This window comes from Perkinsus marinus (assembly GCF_000006405.1).
Source record: "Perkinsus marinus ATCC 50983 genomic scaffold scf_1104296939916, whole genome shotgun sequence".
NCBI lineage: Eukaryota > Perkinsozoa > Perkinsida > Perkinsidae > Perkinsus > Perkinsus marinus.
The window spans coordinates 8,759-29,667 of NW_003213003.1; the positions used below are offsets into that span (position 1 = coordinate 8,759).

At 50.5% G+C, this 20,909-nt stretch overlaps 11 protein-coding genes across 11 annotated transcripts in view; 4 read left to right on the plus strand and 7 right to left on the minus strand.

The window, feature by feature from the left end:
* Window positions 1-131: 131 nt before the first annotated feature.
* Window positions 132-568, minus strand: Pmar_PMAR005528 (hypothetical protein; the record flags this gene model as incomplete). Its single annotated transcript, XM_002782197.1, has 3 exons — window positions 132-215; window positions 290-411; window positions 538-568. The coding sequence occupies 3 exons, from the start codon at window positions 566-568 to the stop codon at window positions 132-134; spliced, it is 237 nt and encodes a 78-aa protein (XP_002782243.1).
* Window positions 569-924: 356 nt separating this feature from the next.
* On the minus strand, window positions 925-1,123 carry Pmar_PMAR005529 (hypothetical protein; the record flags this gene model as incomplete). Its single annotated transcript, XM_002782198.1, has 1 exon — window positions 925-1,123. A coding segment is annotated over one exon (199 nt), but the record flags the coding sequence as incomplete, so codon positions are not given.
* An 852-nt stretch (window positions 1,124-1,975) lies between these two features.
* Pmar_PMAR005530 (hypothetical protein) lies at window positions 1,976-4,402 on the plus strand (the record flags this gene model as incomplete). Its single annotated transcript, XM_002782199.1, has 13 exons — window positions 1,976-2,078; window positions 2,126-2,282; window positions 2,329-2,451; window positions 2,560-2,629; window positions 2,676-2,785; window positions 2,834-2,872; window positions 3,055-3,529; window positions 3,586-3,632; window positions 3,677-3,799; window positions 3,846-3,921; window positions 4,042-4,116; window positions 4,155-4,243; window positions 4,291-4,402. 13 exons carry the CDS (start codon window positions 1,976-1,978, stop codon window positions 4,400-4,402), a joined length of 1,599 nt encoding a protein of 532 aa, XP_002782245.1.
* A 420-nt stretch (window positions 4,403-4,822) lies between these two features.
* On the plus strand, window positions 4,823-5,339 carry Pmar_PMAR005531 (hypothetical protein; the record flags this gene model as incomplete). Its single annotated transcript, XM_002782200.1, has 2 exons — window positions 4,823-4,912; window positions 5,187-5,339. The coding sequence occupies 2 exons, from the start codon at window positions 4,823-4,825 to the stop codon at window positions 5,337-5,339; spliced, it is 243 nt and encodes an 80-aa protein (XP_002782246.1).
* Window positions 5,340-5,433: 94 nt separating this feature from the next.
* Pmar_PMAR005532 (hypothetical protein) lies at window positions 5,434-8,578 on the minus strand (the record flags this gene model as incomplete). Its single annotated transcript, XM_002782201.1, has 8 exons — window positions 5,434-5,540; window positions 5,837-5,915; window positions 6,304-6,666; window positions 7,213-7,415; window positions 7,484-7,604; window positions 7,657-7,720; window positions 8,205-8,325; window positions 8,371-8,578. 8 exons carry the CDS (start codon window positions 8,576-8,578, stop codon window positions 5,434-5,436), a joined length of 1,266 nt encoding a protein of 421 aa, XP_002782247.1.
* Window positions 8,579-8,707: 129 nt separating this feature from the next.
* On the minus strand, window positions 8,708-10,175 carry Pmar_PMAR005533 (alpha-soluble NSF attachment protein, putative; the record flags this gene model as incomplete). The annotated part of the gene is made up of 10 exons (XM_002782202.1): window positions 8,708-8,767; window positions 8,956-9,007; window positions 9,056-9,169; window positions 9,214-9,331; window positions 9,380-9,480; window positions 9,528-9,618; window positions 9,671-9,741; window positions 9,789-9,904; window positions 9,947-10,069; window positions 10,119-10,175. 10 exons carry the CDS (start codon window positions 10,173-10,175, stop codon window positions 8,708-8,710), a joined length of 903 nt encoding a protein of 300 aa, XP_002782248.1.
* A 69-nt stretch (window positions 10,176-10,244) lies between these two features.
* Pmar_PMAR005534 (hypothetical protein) lies at window positions 10,245-10,929 on the minus strand (the record flags this gene model as incomplete). The annotated part of the gene is made up of 2 exons (XM_002782203.1): window positions 10,245-10,598; window positions 10,645-10,929. 2 exons carry the CDS (start codon window positions 10,927-10,929, stop codon window positions 10,335-10,337), a joined length of 549 nt encoding a protein of 182 aa, XP_002782249.1. The 3' UTR covers window positions 10,245-10,334.
* A 2,677-nt stretch (window positions 10,930-13,606) lies between these two features.
* Pmar_PMAR005535 (ubiquitin-conjugating enzyme e2, putative) lies at window positions 13,607-14,411 on the minus strand (the record flags this gene model as incomplete). Its single annotated transcript, XM_002782204.1, has 4 exons — window positions 13,607-13,683; window positions 13,730-13,839; window positions 13,890-14,046; window positions 14,276-14,411. 4 exons carry the CDS (start codon window positions 14,409-14,411, stop codon window positions 13,607-13,609), a joined length of 480 nt encoding a protein of 159 aa, XP_002782250.1.
* A 629-nt stretch (window positions 14,412-15,040) lies between these two features.
* Pmar_PMAR005536 (hypothetical protein) lies at window positions 15,041-16,309 on the minus strand (the record flags this gene model as incomplete). Its single annotated transcript, XM_002782205.1, has 2 exons — window positions 15,041-15,113; window positions 15,492-16,309. The coding sequence occupies 2 exons, from the start codon at window positions 16,307-16,309 to the stop codon at window positions 15,041-15,043; spliced, it is 891 nt and encodes a 296-aa protein (XP_002782251.1).
* A 159-nt stretch (window positions 16,310-16,468) lies between these two features.
* On the plus strand, window positions 16,469-18,469 carry Pmar_PMAR005537 (Diphthamide biosynthesis protein, putative; the record flags this gene model as incomplete). Its single annotated transcript, XM_002782206.1, has 13 exons — window positions 16,469-16,600; window positions 16,648-16,724; window positions 16,777-16,892; window positions 16,937-16,982; window positions 17,029-17,178; window positions 17,245-17,305; window positions 17,349-17,464; window positions 17,512-17,627; window positions 17,672-17,781; window positions 17,828-17,922; window positions 17,967-18,029; window positions 18,169-18,336; window positions 18,388-18,469. 13 exons carry the CDS (start codon window positions 16,469-16,471, stop codon window positions 18,467-18,469), a joined length of 1,332 nt encoding a protein of 443 aa, XP_002782252.1.
* A 137-nt stretch (window positions 18,470-18,606) lies between these two features.
* Pmar_PMAR005538 (Serologically defined colon cancer antigen, putative) overlaps window positions 18,607-20,909 on the plus strand; it is a gene marked incomplete at both ends in the record, with an annotated part of 2,450 nt that continues 147 nt past the window's right edge. The window contains 10 exons of the mRNA XM_002782207.1: window positions 18,607-18,809; window positions 18,854-18,999; window positions 19,190-19,296; window positions 19,579-19,687; window positions 19,739-19,839; window positions 19,884-20,273; window positions 20,329-20,473; window positions 20,538-20,686; window positions 20,734-20,840; window positions 20,882-20,909. The exon at window positions 20,882-20,909 is cut by the window's right edge and continues 4 nt beyond it. Of these exons, the coding sequence (XP_002782253.1) occupies window positions 18,607-18,809; window positions 18,854-18,999; window positions 19,190-19,296; window positions 19,579-19,687; window positions 19,739-19,839; window positions 19,884-20,273; window positions 20,329-20,473; window positions 20,538-20,686; window positions 20,734-20,840; window positions 20,882-20,909 (1,485 nt within the window). The remainder of the gene's footprint in view (window positions 18,810-18,853; window positions 19,000-19,189; window positions 19,297-19,578; window positions 19,688-19,738; window positions 19,840-19,883; window positions 20,274-20,328; window positions 20,474-20,537; window positions 20,687-20,733; window positions 20,841-20,881) is intronic.

Sequence of the window (20,909 nt, forward strand, 5' to 3'; positions counted from 1 at the left end):
CCCAGTCGATGATCATAAAGTGAATTAGCTAATAATAAACATGCCACGGTCTCTAGCGGAGCGATGCAACATCCGATGACCAAAACCCAATACTAACCCTGTCGTTGAGACATGCTTGAGAAAAGCCAGTATTAATTATACCGCTCCTCGGAGTCCTCCCCTCTCGCTTGACCACCCTCTCCCATTACAGTTACGATGCGAGCAAGATACTCGTCCTGAAAAGCGCCGGGAATAAGACCTATGACCAGAAGACGTGGCCAGGATGGGGAAGAGTACGAGTCTACCCTACCTTGCGCCGGACCAGGGAACGGTACCGTGCCACAGTATCTCTAAGCATGTCCGACTCCGCCTCTAACTCCTCCACCTTCTCCGCATTGTGGAAGGCCGTGAGCTCATCGCATAACGACGCCCCTGCTGATGAGGTACACGGCAATACACAAGCACACGAAACGACCCACCAAATGACCGTCCGCCCGACGATGGGGAGCAGCTTGGCCTAAGGGACGTCTCCACTGAGGCGGACCAACGACGACCTACCTAGACATGCTCGCTTCTCCTCCGAATGCATGCTTGCTAAGACGCTCCACTAGCTGTTCCTTGTCACGCTCTAACTCAGCCACCTTGACAGTCAGCGTGTGGACCACACTATGCAGGGAAAAGACCCTCCACTGAGTTGCGAGTAACAATCGACCTACTCGTCAGTCCTTGTCCGATCCAGGCCGCCAGCCGCCGTGTCTGGACTGTAGGGTAATATTTGGTCCAGGACGGCACCAGGGGTAGTAGCACTATTGCACCAAGAGGGACTCGACGCCTCCGTGTATACCATGGGAGAAGGCGGAGGCGGAGTGGCCGTCACTTGAAGGCTTTCCTCGACCATAGAATCTATCAGCACAGTAGTTGTGGTACTCACCCGTATGGCCTTACTGTTGGTTTCCACGCCAGCAGCAGAGTCGGGACTTCCACCACTAAGGAGCTCGTCGCGAGACTCAGCGGAAATCCTCCGCAAGAGACTGTCCCGTTCTGTCACTAAATCGGCTGCCTGCTGGTTCAACTGTACATTATCGAACTTCATTTTATCTAATTCTGTGCGCACGCGTGCTAGCTCGTCGGTGAGACTCCGGTTCTGAAGCCACAGCGTCAACCGCAACGCAGGAGGAAGGCGAGTGGAGCCCTCACGGAGGCTTTTAAGGAGCTGAGCTCTTCGTCAAGACGGAGGATCTCACACTCCTGATGCTCCATATACCTGCTCGTGATTTGGAGAAAAGATGGTATGATTGAGAATCGTACGCCTCGCTCTGGTAGCTGCCCATGGACGTGACACTATTCCGTCTCGACATATGACTTCGTGCACTATTGGGCGCAGTCCCAGCCTCCTGAGCCCATCCCTAGTGAATACTTCCCTCCAGCTACCCCTCCTACCGCATCGTGCTCCGCTGAGGTCCCTCCGACCGGCCGTTGCAGTAAGAGCTCTAGTCGGGCTACCTCTTCGGAAAGACGACGATTCTCCTCAGCTAGTCGCGAAGACTATATACCAACAGCAGCTATGTAAAGACTTCCAAACCCTATACTACACTCCTGTCGGCAGTGCTCCGTGCCTCTAACTTCTTGCAGTACTCCCATGCACCTAATAACAGGTCCCAGGTTCGATCCCCGGTGCCGACACTACTCCGAGTGGCGATAACGACCTCCTCCGTCCTGCTCAAACCAGCCTTATCGAATAAGTCCACCACGGTCCAGTCCTCCTCTGCTCTCACCGTAGTCGACACAAGCGATCGAGAGACGGAGCGAAGCACTTCTATTAGATAGACATTCGCTGACATTACTACCACGACCTTGGCCGTTGTAGGTTTCATGGGTCGCCGAAATGGTATGACTCTTGCTATCTTGCATTTCCTCAACGATAATATGCATGTCAACCGCGCACGCCCAGGGTCATCCGATTTTCTCCCAAGCCCCGTTGCATAACTATCCTTCCATGGGTGATGCTGTGGCCAGGGCCCTTTCGAAGCAGCAGAAGACGCTGAAGCGTATGGGCTTTGACCCTGCCCGTCCCGGGGATGGGGTCATACGGAACAAGCGTAGGGAGCTAGGGCAGTGTATAGATGAGGAAAGGCTTGGGTGTCAGTCGGTATGCCAGTGATGGAGAAGGGCATGCGGGTAGCCTTTCCTGGTATACGTCTCCTCAACCCCATCCTTAACATAGTAGCATTCGCTCGAGGGGAGCGGTCGGAAGGCCCCCTCGACCTTAGGCAAATGCGTAGTGGTAGCAAAATGCTCTGGAGGTAGTCTTGTCGGCGATATGCACGTCGCAACAGATGAAGCGCTCAGATATATGGCCTTAAGGAGATCTCTGAATAGGGCTACTGAGGAGAAGGAGTTGAAGCAGAGGTACTTAGCCTTTATGCGGCACGTCGAGAAGGCCCAGGCAGTATCCAATCCGGCTATCTCTGGGTAGGACTCAATAACATCATCCTAAGAGTGGCCCTAGGGATTCTTCAGAGGTCGGTATATGCGGCTCTGGTCCAGCTGGATGATTTCTAACTCCTGCGATGTGAGTAGGAAACTGTTCCGAGCCGGTAGGTTGGGCAAGGAGGAGCTCGGTCACTTCAGTGGTACACGCTTGTTGGAGGTAGTTGCCTTGTTGGTGCTATTCTATTCCATCGGCTCTCTGTTAGTTGCTCTTGGCGGAGAAGTCCAAAGGGCATGCAAGGAAGCTGTTGAAGGCGATGGCTAAGGGCCATAAGGTGGTATATAAGAAAATGAAGGGGGAGAGGAACTATTTCAAGTACTAGTTGTAGCTGACGCTTATTAACTCGACAAACTAGTTGTATAGGAAGAAAGATCTCATGGGCCTCACTGAGGATGCGATGCGGTACTTCAGGGTGTGGTATAGGACTGATAGCTATTGTCTTAGGGTGAGGAGGAGCCTCCAAACTTTAGCGGAGCGAAGCTACTTGACTTTTTTTGATAGGCGGACAGAGCAACATACTACAGAGTGGTGGGAGAGTGCCATAACAGGAAAACCCGGGAGATCATTTTTAATGCATACCATAGGCATTTCTATGAGAACGAGGCTTACGACAAGAGCATACTGGCCGTATTGCAGTCTCGGAAGAGGGTCGCGGAATCCCTTGGGTTTGCCAGCTGGGGGGAGATGGAGAATGCCCAGTTGGGCATACACAACGATGCTCATTTGATGCGGGTATTACAACACTGTTGGAACGACAGTCTACCTCTCCTGGTCCCCTTCGTAAAGCGATTAGAGCAGCTGAAGTTGGGCGCAATGGCTGGTCGTGTTACACCGGAGTCTAAAGGGCCTCTAACAACCAATGTGGACATCATTGACGAGCTCTTCTACGTCACTATGTGTAGGCAAGATAGGCTGCAAAGGCAGTTGGCAGAGTACATGGTATTTGGACCGGCGTTGAAGCGCTACAGCGAGCTGGCCTCTAGGCTCTTCAATGTCAACCTCATTGACGAGAGTGATAATGTGTCCTTTGGTCATGAGGGTTGGGATAGGGATGTGAAGGTGAGGAGGAAGAAGACGTTGCTTCGCTCCGCCTTTTTCCCATGTAATGTTTCTAGATTATGCACGTGGTGAACGCTGGCACCAATGCACATATAGGATATTGGTATGAACTGACCGTCACGCGCCATGAAATTCCCTGGTGTACAGGTATGTCCGAGTGTTTGCTCGTAGTAAGAAGTACAAAACGGGTCTGGCCAACACAGTGCCTCTCTGTGATGGTCATGTATTCACTGAGCTCAACTTCGTCCGCCCGCAGGTTAACGTAGTGAGGTAAGTGGATACTGTCCTTATCTAGCGTGAGATCATTGGTCCTTAGGAAGCTGTATTATGAGGAGGTCCTATCATTCGGTCACCAGATGGGGACAGCCATGCATATGCTATTTGGGCAATCAGTGAGCCCAGGGGGACATTAGCACTATATAACTAGCTGCGTCTAGCGGCGGCCGATCCCCCTTCCGCGGCTTGTCGTTACTTCCTATCCTATGTCACTCGTAGTATGTTATTTTTCTCAGAAGACGGCACATCTCCCATTGGACGCCAAGGCCCTAGCGGGCTCCTTAGCCGAGCTGGCTGCCTTAGATTCTGATGTGATAACATGCGATAATTGGATGGTAGTCCTTGCCAGGTGATACGCTATATGGCTCGAGACGGTGGACGAGTGCCCAGTGAGCACGAGATCCGCTCTGTCCGACGAGATGTGTACTTCTACGTGTGGTGGGTCTTGTAGACGCCTTATCGAGTATATGATGGTGGTCCTTCAGGGCACTCCGGGAAATAGCAGTTATATGTGTGCTACACTCTGGCGAGTTCGATCCCGACACGGCCACTGTGGAGGACCTTCGTAACAAGGCGACGGAGGTTGCTAGAGCGTAGGAGGTGTCATATGCATATCATCAACTGCTTGGTGACTATGATGAAATTCTGAGGAAATTTTCATTGCTTTCTGCACAGTTCTACGTAAACTCCCATAATTTACGGAAATCGTAAGAAACCGAATACATATTCCACCACTGATGTTCGATGAGGAGTGGTATAGGGTAGCAGGTTCTCCCCGGTAGAGCTAGCACCTAGCTACCATCCTCTATCGGCTGAGGCAGGGATGTGGACCGTCTCGGAGGGCGCTACTGAGAAGTTGGGGTATCTCTTTGCGCATATGCGGGCGAGCTCTTTATTAAGTGGGGAAGGAAGCCTGTTGTTGCTCGTAGTCGCATTTGGAGTACATCAGGTCGTCTGCGAGCCTCTGCTAAAGGTCGGACCAATAGTGTTTATAACACCCCACCTGTCACGGAGGGTATGGTAGGAGAGCTACTCCGTAACGAGTTACTCGAAAAGAAGTTCTCTCCTCACAGTCTGGAGTGCCTTATGGCGGCAATCGACGGCGCGGTAAGGTCAAAATAAGTCCTTAGCGAAAAAGTTTTGTTTTAAAAAAATCATGACCCATTTGTATTGCGCGCGTCCTTGGTTGAATTGAACTGCTAAACTTTCTAATAGTCCGGGTTATATCATTAGTCTTCTCGGCACTTAGTTGAAAACAAAAAAGTTAAAACGTTTACTAAATGAGTGAAAACCTACGGTGGAGCTTATCGGTGGGGAATGTTGACCTGCACATGCTGTAAACTAGGGCACTGTCTGGGTCCTAGCGTTTATGTTGTTCTAGAGTCGACCCGTTCACCCTTTACCGCCGATAACAGTACAGCCTCCTACAGCAGCTCCCAAGCTCAACGAGAGCAACTTCCTCCAAGGCGCCTACAGCGGATCAATATACGGCACACTTGAGATGCGTGGCACTAAGCGTGTGGACACAACATGAGATGATGATGACGTTTCTGTGCTCTTCTTGATGCCGAGTTATTGGGTATAGGCCTTGGAGGAGCTTAGGATCAACAGCAGCGCCCGACTGATGATTAGTTGTTGATGGTCTTACGCACATACGGTGAAGGGATGCTCATGTCCATGGTGAGTCCAATAGGTATATTAGCTTCAGATATCACCGTAGACAAGGCATTTACACCTGCACAACTGAATCTCGCCTTAAAAGCTCCTTGAGAAGGTCGATGGGATCTGGCCGTCTGGCTGTAGGAACCGAGGACGGTGTTGTGAATGGGAGTGGGCTGCCATGACTCCGTGCCTAGTTCCTTTTCCTATCCTGCGATCGATTGCCATTGCCATTGCCGCTGCGTTGCTTGGGGAACACGGACTTCAGGATCAATGGTCTGATAGAGACAAAATATTCGCTTTGGCAACGCGCAAACGCTGTCGCCCTGATTCGACGCCACTTGAGATAATCTCACCAAGATCTGGACCTACCAGCTTGGGTGTAGTGAGTCCTGTCTTTGAGTAACCGACCCATTCTCCCAGTGAATGATATTGTCATCGCTCCCACGGCCTGAATGATCTTATAATATGCCATTTTATGTAGTGTCGAAGTTAGCGAACAACTACGAGTCAACCCGCCATTTGCATCGCCGAATCTCAATTCCTGTTCGGGTGAACAAAGGCTTCTGCCTTTGTTTTACCATTTCTTTGCATTACCACTTCCACTAGAACACAACAACGTAATTCTATCAGCCTGCGCTCAGTAGCTCATAACATGGGATTAAGCAATGTTTCTCATCAGCAGCAGTACTGCGTGTTCGGACAGTCTCCAAAGGTGTGCGTTCCCTTCGTGTGAGAGAGGCGACTGATGTCAACGAATTCGACACCCGGAATGTCGTCGCGTCATTTCTCCCGCTTCCTATCTCCTCCCCAAGAAGGTCGATTGGATCTCGCCTTACCGGTCGTTCCTCCAAACGACGCAAAATTCGATCGGCTGTATTCCGTATAGAAAACACCGAGTCGGTTTGTGGAGCTTCTGAATCCATTTCCGGTTCCTCAATGATTATCCCTTCCCTTAGCACGTCGACGTCGGCCCTCAATGCCCTCTGATACTCTCGTTGCGTGCCCGAACACAACTGCTTCAACAGCTTTACATATGCTTGTAAATTGGCCACATTATGTGGCTTGTCTTCCTCAGCTGTTGTTAGCAGCTTCGACGACACATATTCCTCAATCGACTCATCCTTGGCCACGTCGATTGAGCTGTTGCTATGTTCCTCTTCTTCAACAACACTTCGTTTCTGTAGTCGTTTGCCGACTAGCTGAACAAGCCTCCCAAAGCCAAGAGTGCCACGGGTTTCCTCCACGTCCCTCGAACGATCAGTTATACACAGGCAAACTGCCAGCCGTTGTTCACCAACGATTGCCCCTCGGAGTAACCTTGTGAGAGCCGATTCTCGTATCGGTGGCTTCTGGCCTACAGAGACCGCCTTAAAGCAGTGGGAGAGCCAACTCAGACTCAAGTTGATCGTTTTTGTTTCTGATACGCGATGTGGACTACGAGTACCACCGTGCTTAGTGAGGCGTTCGCTACCAGCCAAGTCCACTATAGTGAGAGTTCGTTCGCCCACTTTGATATAGAAGAAGCAATGGCTTCTACTACTCAAACTATTGCCCCCCGTCGCTGACGTCATTCGGTGAGAGGCACACCTCCGAACTGAGTCGCAAAACTCCATAGTGGTCTCTATGCGAAGCCAGCCAGTGTCGACTAGGCTATGAGAACCCGCTCGATCACCCAAAAGGCGAGGCTTCCGATCAGGGAAAAGGAGATCCCTAATTTGGCCCTGGTATATCTCCACGCAGCTTACGAAGATTTCTGTGCTTCTATGGCTGCCTTCAGCGAGAAGCTTAAATATGATCCCCACCGATCTGGGGAGTATTCCAGCTGAGGCCGCGTCCTCAGGGGTCGGGCCATTCAGTCGACCTCGCCAAAACCCGGGACCACCGAAAACTGTCCGCGTTTTCCCAGCGCCGGTCTGCCCATAAACCAAAACACAGGCATCAGATTTACCTACGAGATGACGAAGGAAAAATGCGTCATGCAGGGATCGAACTCGAGTCGAAAGTTGCCAAACTCACCTGTCGCCACTGTGTGTACAGCTTTAGAGGCAACTCGTTGGTACACCTCCAATTGACCAGAGTGCTCATCAACGACTGTGGCAAAGCCGTTAAACGATCCACTATTGGGGCGTGCAGACACCTGATCATCGAGACCATGCTGGAAGGCATCAGTAGGTCATCACTACACATACCAGAAAAGGGGATGTATCCTCTCGAGCCGCTATTGGCAGGCCCTCGTCGCTACACCGCCGTACCCTTACAATAACATCCATGATTCGATGAAAAAGACTATACCACACCATACACAACTCATCATCGAACCACCAATTCGTGGCGATGGACGATACTCGGATTACGACTAGCTTGATTGACAACTCAAATGAAGCAAGTTTTTGGTAGTGAAAATGTTGCTCCTGACAAACCTATGACAAGCGCGAGTCATGAAGGTTGTGGCCTAAAATTGTATAGGTATTCGAACAGAATCAGATTCCTATCTGGTCGGCTTTCGAACACTAGAAGGAAAATGATGTCTACAAGCAGTTGTTCAGAAACCTGTAATAATGGTGGGAGGATGCCTCAAAAGATCGAGAATCCCAAAGCCCTTGAAGTTAGCTGTATCGAGAGATCAATAACGAACGGGCGGAAAACACTGTCTTAGCAGTATGTCAAAATAGCCGCTCCTGGCCTCAGTCACAAAGTGGGGGAAAAATGATAATATTCATCCGACGAATCAGCATACCCCTGAGTGCTGGCAACAGTGTCCGCCGTCAAGGACTTGACGAAGCGAACACGCTTTATACAAGAAGACGTTTTCGAGGAGCATGGCGACGCGGAAGCCGGGCTAGTAGGCGGCAATCCATCTGAGTAGTGCACGGACTCATCACCAGACGTGAAATTATGACTACCTGTATTGGAAGTAGGAGAGCTCTTTCTAGCAGTGGCGGTCCCCTGGTGAGACCTGTCTCCTAACTTCACCCCCTTATGATCTGGAGCATCGAGAGAAGGCGAGACTCGTATAAATATTGGCAACTTTGCCATCGAGGGCCTTGTCGGTGCAGATCGGAAGGGCTTGCCACCTTCATAGCTGTTTCGATAGGAAGCAGACGAGCGCATTTAAATCAATTAATAACCAACAAGCCAGCTCATCGTGATTCACCCACGAACGCAATACCAAAATAATATGGGGGAAAGCATCACTGAGAAAAGGAGGGCCCTCAGGGGCCGTCTAAAGAGAGCATTCCGCTACGTCAGATCGACATCATTAGCCTGGTTCTCAGCGCTGGGGGCCATGATCTCTTTAACCTGCCAATGAGTAGGGTCCTGCTCTGCCCTCGTAATTTCGCGGCAAGTGATAGGCGGTGAACAAAGTGATAAACATCATTCGAAAGCTCCCATCGAGCTCTTTCCAACGCTGTATCAACCAGCTACCACTTGGCCGCGAAATTTTTTGCATCACCCTGTAGTTGCGATATTACTAATACTACTACTACCTTGCAGAGCATATCAGTCTTCCAAGCATCCAGTCTAGTGACAGAGTCATACCTGCACAAGAATTCTCTATACCATTCCTTCTGCAAATCGTCATCCTACTTGTGCAGTGCGTCCACAAAGGCATCGACATCATTATTCGAAAAGGCTTGAGTCATGTCCTGCAGCAGCTCCCCTTCGCGTGAAGTAGCCAGCCGAGGGTCCTCCGACATATACCTACTCCTGGCCGCTACCAACAGCTCCTAGCCCGAGCTTCTCACCTCTCCACTGCTATACTAGCAGTAACTGGGTCCCCGGCACACATCCACATGATGCCCGCCTTCAGAAAGTGCTCTCGAGCTCCGAATTGCAACATAGAATTATGTAAAGCCTTCTCCCCTATAAAAAGCGATACGTAGAAAATCAACAGCAACGACTGCGTAATACCTTCCTTTTCGAAAATTTTAGCAGCATCTTCATATTTGCCAACCTCAGCTGAGAGCTCAGCTACCTTCAACATGCATTGCGAGTGAGGGGCCTTGCTATACCTGAGAGCATGAGTCGGTGAATGCTCATGCTAGGATGCTCTCATTACTCGTCCATCTCGAACATATCCGCTGCCTTCTTGTAGTAAGCCAAGGCCTCCTCTTTCTTAACGTCGATATCCTCCTCGGTCATTTCCGCAACTGCACGCATACACAAGCGTCACGAGTCGCAACTTCCTCCCCATACCACTACTCGTTCGTAGTATCTTCCCTCCTGCCTGGAACCGACCGGCAGAGCTATAAATTTTAACGGCGTGTTCGTACCTTGAAACTGCTCAGTGACGCTCTGCTACTACTACCACTACTATTACCATGTGATAGCATCATGTATTCTCTCAGCTCGCCTGAAGGCGTTACCTGCCTCCTCGTAGTGGTGAGCCTCGTCAGAAGCCGAGCCGTACTTGCCCATCATCTCTCCGGCAAGGACCTAAACAAAGGGTTGACCCCAACAGGGGACTGGGAAACCCACCAACGTCTCGGCGGCCCTATTCCAGTCCTTCGCGAGCTTGAACTGATTCGCAGCATTCTTGTATAAATCAGCAGCCTCGTCATAACTTGGCGCCCCACCGAGGAAGGAAAAAAGACCTTTCGACTGAAAATGGCCAAGTTGGCATCCCTTACAGTGAGCATTCCACCATTACGCCTTGGGCCTTCTTCTCGGCCTCGTTAATCATATCTTCCGCCTGCTGAATACTCATAGTATGTAAAAAATACACTGTCAATCAAGTCACTGAAATTCGTCAGGAACAAAACAAAACTGTGAAAGGAAGAAAGTTTATGGTCAAAATGGAATTTCATTCGTCGACCAAGCAGCAATTGTTTTTGCCTATCCGAAGGACTTGAGAGTCACAAGACTCTCAGAAGTCGGTGTTACGCCTAGGAACGCGACAAGTCCATCCCGTCGGCCCCGACCACGATTCGTGCCTCATAAAAAATGGATGGTTACCAAAATCGACCGACATAATAGAAGCATCGGGGTCCGTGGCGGCGTTCCTGACGGCCGACGTGAGCGTCTGCTTATTGACATGCACATGAGGCCTGCCTAAGCCGAGGCGTTGGCAGAGCAACTCAGTTTGGGTGCGGATCCTTCTTGGGTCAGCGTTTGTCAATGATGATAAGAACTAAAAAATGACCATCCATTTCCTGTTGATGCTCGAAATTACTCACCGCTTCGCTGTCCTCAGCAAGGAGGTTGTTGGGAGTAGCATCACCATGGATGGTGCCCCTACAGACTTGGTCGAGCAAAGCACTTCTCAGAAGTTCACTGCTGACGGCCTTGTCACTGTCAGGAGTTTTCTCGGCAGAAGCGATGACCCTGAGCTCCTCGCTGGCAGACACGAGTTTCTCGGCAGTTGGTAGGTCCTCAAACTCGTCAGAAAATTCATCGCTCTCCCCCTCATCGGAGCTCTCAGGGGGAGAGCTGGGCTTCTGAAATGTGTTCGTAGTCGCCATAACAGGTTAATAACTGCACGCAAACACAGAGCCATTTCGTACATTTAGAGTAGGGATACTCGCAAGAATAGAGGGTTTGCTCTCGACACCTGATGGGGACTATGATGGGACTTCCATCAAAGAGTGGTGACGCCATTACAGAAACCGTGCAAATCGTCGTGCGGGGAATGATCAATCATTTCGGGCGAAGCACGCAGGTTCAATTCCCACGGAGGGGATTTAGTATTTTGCGTCACCTTTACTTGAGTCGCGCTGACGTGTTGCAGACAATGGCAGTAGCAATGATCGGGGGCGACTTCGTGACATCTTAACCGCTCAAATATCGGGTGTAATGACAGCCTTCCCATACAGGAGGTAGAAGAAACCACTCCAGAACGAACTATTATCCTAAACCCTCGCGATGGGTGCCAGTGATGTCGCAATGGCGAGAACGTTCAAGGGATGCGACCAGCAGAACATCTCCTCAGCAACAGAGGCCGCATCCACGATCGATCGGTGTACATGGGCAGATCCTGGACGGTCGCATTGCGGCATCAAGGAAACAAAGAAGTATTAGAGTCCCCCTCGAACTGATACGTCAGCAATCACACTGGGGGTCACCAAGGACTGGTTGAGGCGTGACAGTGATCATTGACGAGCAGAATCCTTCTCTTTAATGCCACACGACCTCATAAACGTTGTTGAAACGTTATCACGTGACCAATAGTGCACGAAGGATGCATACGTTATCACCGTGAAGGGTCGACTCCTCGAGCACATCGATAGTATCATATCAGTATTGAATATTCGCTGCATCGTCTTCCGAATTGTTTGACGGAACTGATCGCTTCATCGCTGTATAGCTGCTATAGCACCAACCCGACTGCTATAGCTCACAAGAGACCAATCACAGTAGCCCTAGAAGCACCTCATCACTGACCGTAGTTGTGGTATACAAGTTCTATATCACGCAAGGATTCAAAGATAAGAGTGAACCATTATCGGAAGCCACTATGTCAGTCGCATGGGCCTCCACATCAACCAGAGAATAACTCAACACAGAGGCGGCATGAGGAGCACTTCGAGATGGCGCTCAGTCTACAGCAGCTCACTGTCGTCGTCAACATCCACGACCCGGTCCGCCGAGTCTCCACATCCGGTCGTTCCATCAACCTGATACTCAAGGTGTCTCAGTCGTTACTCGATGAGACTGTACATCAGGCGCGTTGATCCCTCCCTCGGAAATCCTCAACGCTGTATTGGTGAAGTTGCTAGCAAGTTCGCCACCAGCAAAGCCACCAATGAGACCTCCAGCGATCGCACCAACTATCTGCATATGAAACTCTTGATGCATCATCTTCTGCATTGGGTCTGTCTACAGGAATTGGTATGGCGGCTTGTCCAATACCACAACCAGCCAGACTCCCAAGAGCTCGACTAGATGCTGATATACCAGCTCTGGAGATGTTAGTAACATGCGTATGCTCGGATATCTCGCCACTCAACCGACGCCCGGCAGATTCTCTAAACCTATTGCACCGTGGCCATGGTAGAGACTACTAGCCTTACTCTCTCGCGAACACAGTAGCCTCCACTCCGAATGCGGCTAGTGCCCCAGCATGTCGAGCCACGCCTCCTCGTAGTGCTCCAGTTAGCACTGTTGCCGCCTCACGCGTTATTGCAGCGGAGGTGTGGGTCGTGGATGTCGACGTATCCGGTGCGGTATTCTGGAGGTTACTAATGTTTCCATAACAGTGCTTTACGTTCCCACCGGCACGCGGCCTTCGGGGATCGCTGGTAGTGGTCGATGAGCAGGATCACACCGAGAGTCTTGACGGACTGACTACAGGGATGTACGCGACGAAGATCGATGGCGCTATGACTTCGAGGATTCGACTTTCGACACTTCGATGGAGTACTGCACGCCAGTTCATATTCCCCGTAAGGATCCACAGAGCGAGCAGCTCTGCATGCGACATCCATCCACCAGTCCAAGCCTCTGCTGGCACTGAAATTGCAAGGGCAGCTTTTGACGCGCTGTCATAATACTCACACTGGGAGTCGGCCATAGTCTCCCAATATGTCAGAAGTGCAGCTTCGGAGAGCCCTCGCACTGCGTTTACTCGAAGCATGATGTCTGTGTTTGAACTCCGCAGAATAACAGGCCCAAGGTCTTGGTACCTTCGGGAGCAGATCGAGGAGAGGTAGTCAGTCGCACTCTATAGATTGTGCGCCGCTCTGTACTGTGCATGCGGAGCTCTCGTGACATGAGCACCTGGCAACGAGAGGTGGTCTTTAGAACAAGTACAGCTTGCTGAGACCTCAGTCACGTGGTAACCCCGGAGCTCGATCGCTTTGCCTCCGCAGCGTTGCTCGAAGACGACCATATGCCGGGCCTCACACCCTTCGATCACGAACTGATACGAGTAGAGACCACTCAATAGCCTCGTCGGAGTCAACTCACTAGATAGTCGAAGGCTCCAAGGGCTCGAACATCGCTGAGTTCCTCCCATGTAATGGAAGAGCAGCTGATCGAACAGGCATCAGTCGGTTCCGAAGGCAACCGACGTGATTCAGTCTCGAGGGAAATCGGCGTCAACATTCAGCAAACTATCAGTGAAGAATGATAATTGCATTGAAAGAACGCATCCTCAGGGGTTCCTCCAGAACCACTGCATTGGTATAAACTCATGGAGGCTCAGGGGCTCCTCAGGGAGTGCTGGAAAGCCATGGCAAGGGCCTCATCCTCATCCACCACTTGCCCAGCAGGATCGCCTTGAGCGAGTACTCATTGACCCCTGGCCAGTAGCAGCATCCCTACATTGTAGGTAGGCGTTGCTGTCTTCGTGACGGGGTCTGACTATCCTTCCTTTGTGGTAGGCATGATCAACGGTCCACTGTCTAGCCTTCCTCTGGAACACCTCGGGGAAACTGATCCCGACAATGAGCGTCCCGACACACTAGAGGCCACAATCACCGACTGCTCAAGCTCATCGCTAGCTTCCAAGTTGAGGGGGTCCCCGGTGTTCGGGTCGGCCAACAGGCTTATCAGCGATAAAAGGACGGTCTGTAGAGTGAGAAGTGGCGACCAATGGTCTGCCTTAAGGATGTCCATACATATACGCCCACGTCCATCCCCTACAAGCCTCGATCAACCCCACAGGCACGAGTTGGTCATACCAGTGATGTTGGGATGCCATATAGGTGTTCGAAAACGCATTTTTGGTGGTTTGAAAGGGTAGCCTTCTGGGATGTCAATATCGATCGTCTAAGTAGTGTGAAAGTAGTAAAGGACTTCAGAGGCTTCCCACGAAAGATCCCCCTTCGTAAGGTGTACCAATACCTGGGGCCCTTTAATACACCCTACCCAACGGAGCATCGAGCTTGCTGATGCTGGATCTGCAACGAGGGCCGATCAGAAGTAACAGGGACTGGCCAGCACGCTCACGGGCAGTGACTCCGTCTATTTTGTCTCTTTCCATCTGTCGTGCTTCAGCAGCCATACGTCTTACTGCGGCTACTGACGACTGACTCCCTGCGTTCTGACGCCTCTCCTGAGCTCATATATCAACAGAGAACTGCTTACTATGGCAGCTCTAGCGTTAGGCTCGTGCGCTTCCGACTCGTCGAGGCTCTCATCACTGATGGCGCTCTCATTACTCTCAGATTGACTATCATGTAGTCTGCCTACGAGCATTTAATCGAGTTCTCAATGATCGTGCTGAACGGGACTACTCCTCCCACGATGTTGCCTAGCTTCATTATGACAGTCGGCTCGTTGTGTGGCGTAGACTGCGCGTTGTTTTGAAGGACCACATCCCATAGAGCGGAACTGATGACCAGTCTCGGTGTCAATAGTCAAGCGTGTTTTCCTAGTAGCTCATCTCGCAGATATCTCAGTGGAAACTGTCCACTGAAAAGTCTAATAGAAATGGATTAACTTCCCTTGATAACCATGCGCCCGGCCCGGGTCGGCTAAGTGTTGTATTCGTATGTTGCTCTGTGTGATTGTGGTAAGAGTCTTAGCTTCGTCCCTCTTTGTCGCTAGTATTCATCTGCTGTAATACATAAGTTTTATTTCATATTGTTACTATACATCAGTCAGCATTTACTGGTAATTGAGTTCTTGTGTTTAGTGATTTACCTCCTCTTTACAGGCGGGCGCTGCGCCGATCTTCTCCTGCTTGGACATGTTCCACTTGTCACTAAAGATCAACTAACAGCAGACTGCGAGCTGAACAGTTCCACGTCGAACTTCAACCACGAATTATGAGGTATCTCGGCACCAGCTCCCGTGGCACCATAGCCGTAATAAGGATGGAGAGTGAAAATGGTCCGCCCCCTCGATGCATAGTAGCAACAGCTTCGTCCCAGCCATTGATAATCTACAGTCGCTATGGACAGAAGACTGTGTAAGAAATGGTGAAACTGGAAACCGAATGCTACGACAAAGGTAGATTTCAGCTGTTTTCTATACTAAGTGAAGCAACAACACTGTAGTCACAAGACATCGTATTAACACACCATGACAAACATGAGTACTTCACAAGGCTACCAGTAGTTAGTCGCGTACTGCCATATACCAAGAACGGATATTATCCTTTCCGAAAGACTCACTCCCTTGTCGTATGAATGCTCTCAATAGACTTCCTTTAGACTTCCTCAATCGCTCGAGTTTGCCTGGTGCTCGTGTGAGAATCAAATAGAGATCGTTCCATTCTGTTGTACTTGTATTGTGGAAACGAATTTGGGATATGAGGAAACCACCAGCTTGGATATACTTGCTGGGAGAAGAGTTCTTATCCACTCTAGTCACACCAATCAGCGACTCGAGGACTCCATTTGCCCTCACTTTCACTTCCTCCTTGATCTCATCATTCATTTCTCCCACGTACTTGCCAGGTAGCAGTTTGCTGTAATTAAAGTACTCTTCAGACGTGAGGGTTCTTAATCCATTGGTTGTACAAAGTCGCTGTAGATCTGCTTGCATTTCACTCAATTTGAATCCCATCTCACTAGTGACCATCTGTGTTCCTCCTCTTTCTTCCGTGACGAACTCTAGGTTCTCAAAGCACCTCTTGTCGTCTCTGCCTACATCAACTGTGAACTGTTCCGTCAGGCCATGCTTGTCCAAGGCAAGGATGGTCGCACCAGCTGCAACCTCCTCAGTTTGGGGTTCAGTAACCAAGACCCAATGTAAGCCGATGGGCCGAGCACTCACCTTGGAATGCTTCAGTGGCTCAAAGGAGTAAAGGCCGGTTTGACGATGAACTATCTCATATTCCTCGTTAGTTGGTATGAAGAAATACGTTAGCTGATCACCCTCACCGTAAAGGATACGTAAAGGGTAGATCTTGGCACTAACAATGCCCAGGAGAAGGGCTGTAGTGAACTTTAACATTGGAATCAACAGAGTGCTCCGAATGCTGTCGAGTCGCTCGAGGCGAGCGCGATCCGATTCGAACACCCTTACGATTTGCCAAATCATGGGATTAACTTGTTGCTTGCCAGAGCCTCGATGAACTGCCTTCAGTCGTCCAGTCGTACATTGTTCTTACCAATGCCACTAGGAGACTCTATTGACCCTGAACTGGGATATGATCCCGAGCTCCTCACTAGGGCCATAGCCCGAGCATTGCCGCCTGCCTACGACTTTGAAATACCTCAGACCATAAGCAAACTCCGAAAAAGGGTAGTAGGGGGAAGAAAAGGTGACCAACACAGGTGACTTTCCCTTAGAAATGCACCCATGTGGCCCTACAACTCCCCGATGGCCTCCTTCAGTTCGCCACAATTCTTTCTGATTTATTCAAAAAGTAACTAAGCCACAGCTGGGCCTGCAGCTCTTCATGTAGGGGAAATACTCAGGTTTTGCACGCCTTATCTCCGCACTGTCACGATCGTTGCTGATGCTGTTTTCGGAGCTTGCTGCATTGACGACCTCACTTGCCGGGCTATAGGAGCGGATGCTATGGTTCATTATGGTAGTACCGCAATAATGTGAGTAAGTGCAGTACACAGGCATCAGGTCACTCTTGCCTCACTCCAGTGGATCAGACTGTCGTCTACACGATGTGAGTAAAGCGGACCTATTCCGTATCTTACATGGTGAACCTCTAGATATGTCCTAGTGCGTATATCATATGACGTTGATCACATGACCGCGTCATTAGCTGCGGCTGTTCCACCAGAGCAGAGGCCTGTAGCCTTGATGGCGACAGTCCAGTTCTCACAGATGCTGGACGAGGCGAAGGACATCATGCGCAGGAAGTAGCATCGGGAACATGACCTTTATGCAACTTTCACGACTTCAATTATTCAAACCGCACCTGCCAGATACGGGTGGTCCGAGGACGACTTGTTTATACCACAAGTGAAGCCATTGAGCAAGGGCGAGGTATGCTCACCCCCACCTCATTAACTATGATCCTCCCATTTAGACCTTAGGATGCACAGCGCCATCCCTAGACGATCGCGCTAAGACTATCTACTATGTAGCAGACGGTCGCTTTCACTTGGAGGGTGCCATGTTGGCGAGTCCGAGCATCAGCAATGTGTAACATCCGAGCCGTCGTCGTATCCATAGTAGTAGTGCTATCACAGGTTGCGATATTGTCCCTATACTCGGCGACTATTCCGTGAGGGCTTAGATCAAGCTACCATGCATAGGATCAGAGAAGGGGAGATAGCACGAGCAAGGGCGTCTAAGAAAACTGTTGGTGAGAAGCCCGAGCGTGGCGGTGGTCTTAGGGCAGCTTCTCAGGGTTGATCTTGGGAACACTGGGGCGGCAGGGCTCAGTGGGGATCCTGGAGTCGGTGAGGGAGATAGTACACAAATCCGGCAGGGACACTGTGACGGTGTTGCTGAGCGAGGTAAGAGTAGTAGTGATGCGGCTTATAGGTATCTTCCGTATTGTAGATCACCACAGAGAAGCTGAGAGACCTCGGTGACTCAGTAGGTTGTTGGGTGGAGGTGGCATGCCCGAGGTTGGCACTAGATTGGGGAGCTGCAGAGTAATATCCTTCTACCTTGTTCGTCGACACAGTACTCCTTGTAGTTATTCTAAGGATGCTCCTATGCTGTCGAGTTACGAGGCTTGCGTTGCATTTGGAGATGAAAAGTAATACTACTACCTGGTACCGCAGCTGGGGAGTCTACCGCTATGAACTTCAGTGTTGCTGAATGTCGTCGTCTCTCGATTGAGTATCACATTAGTGTTGGTGGGGAAGTGCGTTTATATAGGCATCTCAACTTTGTAGGTACGGCAGAGCTTCGACCAATGGATGTTCCTCGTCGGGTACGTCCTGTTGTAAGAGGTCCGAGGAAGAGGAGCCTTTAAGGTATCCTATGGACTACTACTCCAACACTGGTGGGGTGTGGTCAAACTATCGGGCTAAGGGTGGCTTTGGAGGATCACAGAGCGAGCAGTAAGAGGGAGCATTTGGACATGATTTGAATCTTGCTAGAGGCGACCTTAGATACACCTTCTGGCACATGGGCCCTGGCAAGGCGGCGGAGTTTGCCGAAAACTCCAACACGGCGGCTTCTATTGGGAAATGACTGTGTTCAGCTGTACTCTGAAGTTCCTTTCCGTTTTACGATAGGGTTGCGTCCAGTACGTATATTACCAGTCTCAGAGTTTGTTTTTGTCAACACCGAGGTATCATACTGCCTCTTGCAAACTTCATCATACGGGCATGAGCAGCTACTTCTCAAGCTCGACCTCGGCTGCCGCCCCCACGATAAGCGCTACCGCACAGGACTTCCAAATTCACGCTTTGGAGGTCCAGCTGGCTGGTGTCACTGAGGAGCGCGATGCACTAGTTCGGCGTTTGAAAAAACACAAGTTCTGGTCGTCATCATCTAGCATGTGGATACTGCAGCTCCAAGAAAAACAAGAGTAGGAGGACCTCAGGATAGCAACAGTCGAGATATGCTCCTCAGAGAGATCACATCGTTGCAAGTGAAAATGGCCAACATGGAAGCCAGGCTGGCGGAGCTCTCTCGCCCGTCGCAGTCAAGTGGTGTCATAACACCCTCACTGGCGACCTCAACGATGATCGATGGGGAATGTCAGACGACTTCGGAAGGTAGTGGGAAGGGTCTCAGCCGGAGCCGATGTTTGTATGGTGGTAGCGTATCCTCAGTTGAGCTCAGGAATTTATATACAAACTTGGGTGGAAGTGCACAGAAACCCAAAAGAATTCCCCAAAATTTTTTTCCGAAAGTTTTCATAGTGTCACCGACCATTTCCCTCTGCACTGTATGGTGGTGTCGCAGGCTCATGGGGATGCGCTGAAGATGGATCGGAGGACAGTTCGCCGTCCTACTTCTCGTCAATCAATGCAGCTCTGGCTGATGCTACTAAGGCCGAGCTGGTCAAGAAGGTCAGGGCACTCCAGCGGCAAGTGGAAGTGAGTGATGGTCATCGAGTTGGACGAACTCAGCCGAATCAAATTTGAATGAACACGCGATGATCTGTCGTTGGGGAATACTACTAGGATTACTATAGCCATTTGCCGATTATTATATAATCTACACTGTGTAGAGCAGAGATCATCGCATTAGGGTGATATAGTAAACCATGGACAACCATCATAACTGCTCTTTCTCTTCGAGCCTCGGAAGAGGCTCTATCCGTTATATGTTGTTATAGCCGACAACTGTAGGTGATGCGGCCGAAGGTATCCCAGTGCTACGCTCTTGACGCTGAGGTAACTCAGTTGAAGGAGAGTATGAAGAACAGAGGCGGCGGCGGTGGCGGCATTGATAGTGCTGGTACGACAGAGGCTTCCCTCAGCTGGAGTTGGTAGTCGCTTTCCTATTCAGTGGATACGTCGGGTCTACACTTTATGGAAAACGCGTCGACTCAGACGGACTCTTCAGTTGCGTCTCATGGAGGTAGCCAAACCGTGGCGGCCTGGCAACAGGTAGTTATCAAGATGTAAAAAGCGCGCGCCCGATAGTTGTTCAGGTGGGCCAACTTCGGGATAAGCTGCGCGACACAGAGATAGCGTTAAGGAGGTCACAAAGACAACTGTCCGATCTCCAAGAGCAGCACGCGCGTGCAGGGGCGGAACTGAGGGCATCATGGGCGAAGCGAGAGGCTGAGACCAGCATGACCAACGTCATGGCACTTTGCCCGTCGTGTTCGAAGTCCACCAGTGGTAGTGAGAAGGACGACAGCTCGACAGTGGAAAAGGAGGCGAAAGAAAAGCTTGAGGAATTGAAGTTGTCTCTGGCGACCTCACAGGAACGGGTTGATAGCTTCGCCAACGAGTTGTTCAAGGCTCAAGATCAGCTTAGTTCTGCTAGTAGTCAGCTGATACAGCAAAGGCGGAGGATTAATGGTATGGAAAAAGAGGTCAGAGAGCACACACTGAATGGGTGGGACGATGATGGTGTTTTTGTATTGTTAGATAGAGGCATTAAAGAGGAAGCTGTCGGAGCAGTACGAACTGTCGGCCCAGAGGCGAGAGGGTGACCAGTCTTTGGCTGCTAGTCGTCAGGAAGTGATTGATGAGCTCAGTGACCAGATCCGATCATGGGTGGCATCTCATCGGGGTAAGGGGAAGTTGCCCTGTCGGGGCCTGGGAGACAGGGGGATACCACTCCTTTGTCTGATCAGAGCTCTTGCAGAAGTACCAGGCGTTGGAGCGGGAAGCAGAGCTATTACGGATAGAGGTGGCCGATCGAGCTTCGGAGTTGTCCTTGGCGCAGGCGAGAGCTGACAAGGAAGTGTCCAATGCTCGAGCTTTAAAAATAGAGTACGCTGAGGTAAGGAGTAATTCATCCATTTTTCACCGAGGAGTGGTATGCCTCAGGCGACGAGCCAACTTGCGATCGCACGACGGAAGGTCGATGAGTTGAAGGCATCACATGTTGGCATTAGATTTGACGATACACTCTGCACTGTGCGGTCCAGCGGTGGGTTATAGGAATGGAGTATATCCCGGAAATAGCGCATGTCAGGTTCGAGTACGTCTGGACCATCTCAAGG